This window comes from Pecten maximus, unplaced genomic scaffold (assembly GCF_902652985.1).
Source record: "Pecten maximus unplaced genomic scaffold, xPecMax1.1, whole genome shotgun sequence".
Taxonomy (NCBI): Eukaryota; Metazoa; Mollusca; class Bivalvia; order Pectinida; family Pectinidae; genus Pecten; species Pecten maximus.
In genome coordinates this window covers 1-7,884 of record NW_022981627.1, presented here as the reverse complement: position 1 = coordinate 7,884, position 7,884 = coordinate 1, and the positions used below count along the sequence as shown (strand labels likewise).

The 7,884-nt window shown below is 35.6% G+C and overlaps 1 protein-coding gene across 1 annotated transcript; it reads right to left on the bottom strand.

The window, feature by feature from the left end:
• Positions 1–3,647: 3,647 nt before the first annotated feature.
• LOC117320162 lies at positions 3,648–5,968 on the bottom strand (the record flags this gene model as incomplete). Its single annotated transcript, XM_033874826.1, is given in 1 exon segment — positions 3,648–5,968. A coding segment is annotated over 1 exon segment (1,252 nt), but the record flags the coding sequence as incomplete, so codon positions are not given.
• Between the last annotated feature and the right edge of the window lie 1,916 nt (positions 5,969–7,884).

The window sequence follows — 7,884 nt, the reverse complement described above, 5'->3', positions numbered from 1 at the left end:
TTCCCCCCCCTTTCTTTTTTGGGTTTTTTTTTTAAAAGGGTAGGTTAATTACAAGGTGACGTGTAAACTGTGCAAAAAATGTGAATAATGACACTTACTTATAAACAATATCCCGCATTATTCAAAATTAGAGACATCTTGCTAGAACAAAGTGTGAATTTCATAAACGGTGAAAAGTATGTTCAATATATTCTAGAAGAAGACAGAAATGTTCATTCATTCTTGATGAAAACATGTTGGATGACGGAGAATGGGAAATTTCAGTGGTCGCTATAAGTGACAAACTTGCTGAGATGTTTGCAGAACTTAACATACTTCTCGAAAGCCGCCCTTGAACATTTGTAGAATCTGTAGCATGCACATATATGCTAGTTGTTGAGATTGATAGAAATACCAGGAGCATGTATTCTCTCACCCTGGACAGGGATATCAGCAGTTTTACCGGGGTGAGATGGAGAAGACAAGCTACACGTGCTCTTTGAACGTGCTCTTGTTCTCGACAGGGTGACGTCACTATGACCTGACCCGGAACGTTTGAATGCTTAATGTCAATATTATTCACACAAAAAATAAAATAAGTATTAATCATCAGAGTTACCTGAGTGTTTGTGTTCTTTTTGACAAGCTAATCGGAACTATATTTTGTATGAAATCAACATCCTAAGGTGTAAAGCGTCTGCTACAGCCTTATCTTAACTGTCATCCGCCGTCCACGTGGTGTTTACATACGTTAGGATTTGGTTCACACCTCGATTGGAAAACAGGGTAAGAGAAAAATAATCATTCACCCCTTTTTGGGATGGGATAGGGGATCTCAACCCTCGGAGGGAGATGGTTAAGTTCCCAAACACTCGGCAAGCCTCGTGTTTGGTAACTTAACAACAATCTGCCTCCTCGGGTTGAGATCCCACTATCTCACCCCCAAAAGGGATGAAAGATTCTTTCATCTTCAACAAGAGGAAACGAAAATGCCTGTCTGGTTGTTTGTTTAAGTATTTACCTCGATGATTCTTTAAATCTATTGAAATCTTCCAGTGCAATATATTTCCCTTTTCGTTGTTAATGTCATATATTAAATAGGCATTCACAATGTTGTATCGCGTATATAACAATTTGAGATAAACTTGTTCGATAACTGTGACAGTGTGTAATGCATATAGGTGAAAATATAATTGTGAGAAATCGTTAGACGTACGTATATCATGACTAATGATACGCTCCAAAGGAGCAAACGGAAGTTACTTAAAGGGACATTCCTTCGTTTGAATAAAGTTTAGGTTGTCAAAATTAAACTTCCTGGAAAAAAATACACGAAGTAAATACACTAATACGGCTGTTTTACTCTCAGGATAAACCAGAGTTCTTCAGTATTAAGTGCTGAAAATTCTTAATTCGACCCGAAGTATCACTAATTACCGCGAAGACATACGGTATCTGTATACGATACGCCTTTTCTCTGTATATGTCGGCGTTAATGTCATTATATGTAGGCACAAACACTCATAAAACCATCGTTCGGACATACATGTACATTTCATCAATAAAAATTGTGCATGTCTCTGATGTCCGAACCAAGGAATGCCCCTTTAATGAAGTTTAATAAAATACAAGATCGTCAATAAAAAATACGTTATTTCTACGTTACCATAGGTTGCTGAAAATGTGCATTTACACGAATATTTTTTAAAGTTATTTCTCCGATCGAACTCGTCATATTAAAATGTAACATATACATGAGACTTCAATGTTTGTCTACTGAATACTGAATCTCATAATGTAGTAAGGAAAATGTGTTTTGATGTACATATATAGCATCCTTGAACGAAAACGTGCTGGAAAGAAAACAACAATATATTCTGTCATCAAAAAATGAAATATAGGGTTACAAATATGGAATAGACCGCAAAATTTTCTGGGTATAAAGAAGTTAGTGGAGCAGTGTCAAAGAAGAGTCGAAATAGTCTGCCAACACTCTACGCTTTGTTAGTGTAGCCTCGCTTTCGATACATGTCGTCACTTTGGCAAAATAAAGCTTGTAGATCATGATACATTCGTGTAGATGTAGGGAAGTAATTTCCGGGTCAAGCTGGGCACCAGATCGACCAATAAAGTCCAACAATGTCTGAAGTGGAAACAGTTAATGTGCTAAATTTGATGGTTTTCATATATTTTATTGCGTGAGGGGTGACCAGGTTAAATTAAAGGGGATGAACTGTTTACTTGTCGGAAACCTAATCACACCAGCAGCATCGAAACTGGAACTTCTACATGAATTTTAAGAATCTCAATAACACACACTGACATTTGCACGTTTATGTTAACTTGATATGAATATAATGAATGATTAAATTCAAATTAAGAATAAAAAATACCTTTAATGTTGATAATTCTTTTTTTTTTTTTAAATTTCTCTGGTGATAAACATTTATTTACAGTCCTTTGTATAAAGTCGTTCTATAACGTTTTGTGTATTTGTAATCACTAATTATGTGACCTTTTAACCCTGATGCGTCACTGCTGTCATTCTTTCTTTCTTCACGTCAGATCAGACTTGATAAAGATAGTCAGCATACAAAAGTATAGGTGGGCATGCATACTGAATGGTCATGTTGAAATATCTGCGTGTCATCTGCTAATCCCCCGATAAAAACTACTTCTGTGTAAAATTGAAAAAAATGCTTAAACACAGTGTCTATCATGCTTCAAATATTCTAGCACTGAAAACAAATTATCAGAAAATAAATAAATAAATAAATAAAATTCAACAAAATATTGATCTAAGCTATATCTAGAGAAAAAAACAACAAAAACAACGTAATACATGTTGTACTTAAACAGGTATTTCTCGACCCCAGATATTACCGTCGAAAAAAATCAGTTAAAATTAAAACCGAGCTATTTTGTTCTGGTAGAAGAAACCAGCTACAAGTAGAAGTAAACTAATTTTACCAACTCTCACTTCTTCAGATTTACTATACACGTAAAGGAGATATTTATTACGTGGGTTTATTCAGAAGTACGTCATAACCGCTAAAATCAATTCTATCAGATATTCCTACAGAGACTTGGCACTAATTGCGCAGAGTCCTTGTAAGTGTGTTCTGATCTATACGAGTTACCTCTCTTTGTTCTACTTTTACTGAGCTCGACAGCTGTGCTGTATTTTGAAATATATCCCCTTTTATTCATTGATTTGAATTATGTACATCTACGTTATACAAACAATAAATACACATACCAATAATCTGTGGGCGGTCTCATTGGGCGTAAATCTCAACACATCTTTGTTGAACTAAATCTTTCTCGGTATTTTCCATCGGATTATGAACGCTTTAATAAAGAGTAAAATTGTCATTTCGCGAAAATAAGATAGAAATTTCTAATGTTAAATGTGTAATATTTCTATAAGACTAACGACATTTATCGGAAAATCATTTGGGGTCGTCTCCCATATTGATTTCAAAACATCGTCGTAAGCGGTCCCCAATCATGGGACGGAATAACAAAAAAATCCATTCTCAGGATCTCAAAATTTTGACAGGATACTTAAAACATCTGGTATTTACCCATTATGAAATCCACTTTATAAGTAATGTTGCAATTTTGATATCTTTGTAGCGAGTATCATATAATAACAATGAACAATATTCGTCCAAATCATTACAATAATTGAAAGCTTTGTAATTACAACTTTTTAATGTTAAAATGTATATTACAGCAAAATTGTGTAAACAGGAACGTTAATCTACCATATAAAGATTTTGTCAGTGTTATTACACCCATTTCAACAGAAATTGTCGGAAACACACGTGCGATCATATACCTAGCAGAGATATGATGGGCAGCTAGCTCGCGTTAAATGAGACTCCTTATACATTTCATGGCCACACACACTGTGACTTCACCAACCAAAGACATTGAGTTGAAATATATAATATTTTAATTCTAGATTTCATATCAATATGATATTCATATATTATTATTTCCACTAATGCCTTTAATTATTTCAATTATATATGTGATAAACAGAATCTTAAATTCGTCAACTTCACATTTCTATAAAATATTTATGAAACTTGTAACTATGTTTTTTCTCCTCTTCGCGTCGGTAAAAGAAACAAATCTGAGACTAACAGTTCATAAATCTTATATGACATTAGAATCGATATACATCTTATAACAAACTGTTTAGTCCGTAATTTCTTTGATATTCAAATTTACTAGGTAGTATATAATGCGGGGTCCAGTCATGTTTAGTGTGACCATAAATATTTCCGTAATTCGATTCAGCATATGATGGCTATTATGACAAGCGGTACTGTAGTTCCCCTGTTCCATAGATGGGTGATATATCACATTTTCCATCATAAACTACAAATAATTTTACGTGACAAATTTTGATAGAGCTACACTTTGTATGAGACTTGCAGTGGAAAACGACTGAAGCGGTAAATGATAAAAATGATGTTCTGTATTGATTTGAAATTATTTGCTGAACCGAAAATATTAGATGATCTGTTTAGTTGATCTGTTTTTAACCCTTGGTCTATAGATAGAGTATCAAGTCCAAAAGGGAGATAATTCGGTCGAACTTCAAATATTTCCATCATTATCCAGTCAATTAACACTAAGTCAGAATGTGCGCATTATATGTTGCGCGAACGATGATGTGCCGTGTATAACCCGGAACTGTAAATCCATGGGAGATAACTCTCGTTATTCGTCCGGCGCCTTCTGTAAGAACCCAGTTAACGTATCGTTACGTAAGTTGAGCTCTTTGACATCTTCTATCAAGTTTTTTAACTCCCTCTGGCGGAGTTCGTTTTGCTTGTAAGTCTTACGTAGAGGGGTTAAATCAGATTCAAAGTCTATCCGAGTCCGTTCTGGAGTCGCGGTGTTAAACACAATTGCTGGCATATCCACAACAATCTGTTTCTTGTTTGAAGGAGGAGGGGAATCCCCTGAATACTCCGAGTCGTAATTATGACTTTCAGAATAGTACTTCCGGTCACGTCTTGGTGTGCGCCTTGGATTTGTTCTATGTCTAGATTTGTCTAGTCTCTTCAAAATTGACCTGCCCTCTACGGCATTCACTCTTTTTCTACTGTCTCTGCCTTCGGATTTCCGGCTACTATGCACAGATTCTCCATAGAAAGACATGTCGTCTTCATTCGGAACTACGGGCGTGTTGGTAGGAAGATAGTAAATACAGTAATAGTCTTTAAGCTGTTCCAGGCTCATCTTGTCCTGGTCCATAGTGTCAGAATGATGAAAACCAGGTGGTGGTATTTCATCATCGTCTTTATCATCGTCCGGTTTTATTAGACCTTTGAGACGGCCCCCGGTTTTGAGTGTGCCCTTATATAATGGACCCGGCCGTTCCAATACCGGGTATGGGGATAACTTTGGGGGCGTAGATTTCTTCTGTAAGGGGGATGTTTCCAGAACCAATTGTTTGTTAGAGGTTGTTGACTTACGTCCAATGTTCGGAATACTAGAAGTGGGCTGGATTAACCGCTGTAGATTCAGTTTAAAACTATCATCTGGCGTTCTAACCGGAAGTGACGACGACGCCAATAATGGACTACGCGGAGATTTGTAAAACGCTTGTGGCTCCATAATTTGCTTTCCCTCAAGGGGCATAATCCTTGGAGGACTTCGTCTGGGCCGAGTTCGTTTGAACTGTTCTACGGTAGTCATCAGCGATTTTCGTGGCTGAACCTCGAACCCAAATCCATCTGTGTCACGTGGTCTCGTTGTGGTTCTGTTCTCCTTGCCGTTTTGTCGCTGCTTGAGCCGCTCGAGAGCGTTTGATAAGTTCTCATGCTCTTGATTGATGAGTTCGTCCCTGAGTGTGGACAGACGTTTGAGGTAGTCAGCGTGATGCTGGTATGATGTCCGACTATCCTCAAACCAAGGAAGACTTCTGGCTCGACGGGGGTCAATACTAGTCCTCTCCATCAACCTGCGGACGACATAAATACAAGGGTCAGTCATTTGTAAAAGTTATTAACACCGGTAAACAAGACGCGTAATACATTACGTGCAAATGAAATCATTGATTAGTAGTGTGAGGTACGTAATTTCGCACACATTTTGTATGTATTTAAATACATTTCTATCAAATACATTTCAAATCGAGAAAGAGTATCTTGTATTGCTAGATGTTCAATTGTTACAAAAGTTTCGTATCATACACATAGGTAAGCTGATGAGCGCATGGGAGCTGTTGTTAACCTTTGCTAATTTCTAGATTTAAAGTCGATCGGGAAAGTAGTTTCGCACACCCATCGAACTTCTTTGTTGAAAAAAAAATGTTTTCAGTCATTTTGTAGACAAAACAATATCATTAACTCATATTAAGCCAAATATCACGATTGAAATAATCTTTGAAAATAAAACAATTCAAAATTGGAAAATGTCAATTTACTTCCTTTTCAGTTTTGAATAATTACCGCTCCCTGCGGAGGGAATGTAAGCAAGGCGACGAAAGAGAAGGAGTGTCTAGTTAATGGATTTGTATTACGTTTTCATTACATACTGATAAAACGATATTTTCCCTAAATAGTTGCAAATTCTCTTCCCAATCAATAACAGGGATTGAATACAATTTTAAATCAGCCAGTAGTCATTTTCTATGAAGAGTGTCGTACCAGTCCGATCTTGTTTCAAAAGGACTTAATCAGAAGTGATAAATTCAAAATGGCAAAAGTACGACGAAAGTCTGGCATTAATCACAATAATAAAAAAAATAAAAACAGTCCTCGGCCACTTGGAGGAAAAAACGCAAAAAAGTGAGGTGTGCAAATTAGCGTTCCCTTGCTCTACGCTGCCATTTACACTATATCTAATACTTGAACGAACTTCCTTTTAAATATCATTCAACTCACTTTAAATATTATCAATTGTTTGTATACATATTTTATGAATTTAAGAACAAAACACACATTATGAAAAAATAGAATAGGATATAATCTAAATGATTCTTCTGCTTCAAAGACCTGTTGCACAGTTTCAAACATATATTGTAAAATATTGCGATTTTGTATCTTTATAAGAAACGAAGTTTGTAGACACACATCAATGTACAGTAATGAATACAGTAACACAATTTGACGTGATATGTGTATCAAATATTAGTAAGTAAGTCAAGGCAGGTGTTAAATCCATTGATGGAGATTATGTTAGCAGAGTTATACGGGACAGTAAGGAAAACATAATACATGTTTAAGTGTTCTTCAGGAAGAAAGGTGTATTGAAAAAATTGTTTGAAATAAAGTTTCAGGGTTCGAGATAATAACACAAAAACGACAGAGATTTCGTTAAATAAACAACAACATGAACTCATTTTTATCAAAGTAACTTAAGCTAATTATGTAAACATGATAATGAGCAATATTTAAAAAAGAAAAAAAATCTAGAACATTTTGTTACAATACACAAAACCACTTATATATTATCCCCGTCTTCAATATCAAGCTGACCAATCGTATACTGTAAACGTGGTTATTTCCGACGGGGGATTTATTTGGGGGATTTCGATAGGTAAACTACATTGTATACGCATGGGGGTTATTTCCGCGTGAATGGGTGTCTTTGTTTACGTTCAGCAAATGAACAATACGTTCGAAGATTTATCCTTTTTTGTGAAAATCCAATCTAATTAAAATCAAGATGGTCATTCTCACTACGTTACATGAGAATTACCATGTAGATTTTAATTAGATTGGTGAAAATCGCGCTTCAATTTGTGTAGTAAAGATTTGGCTAGCATACATCTTTATCAATGTGCTTTATAAAAGATCACTTTTACCGAAGTTGTATACACGGGACATATTCACTTCTTACTAAGATTGCTTATAAGTTTTTAATGTGTGATAGTAT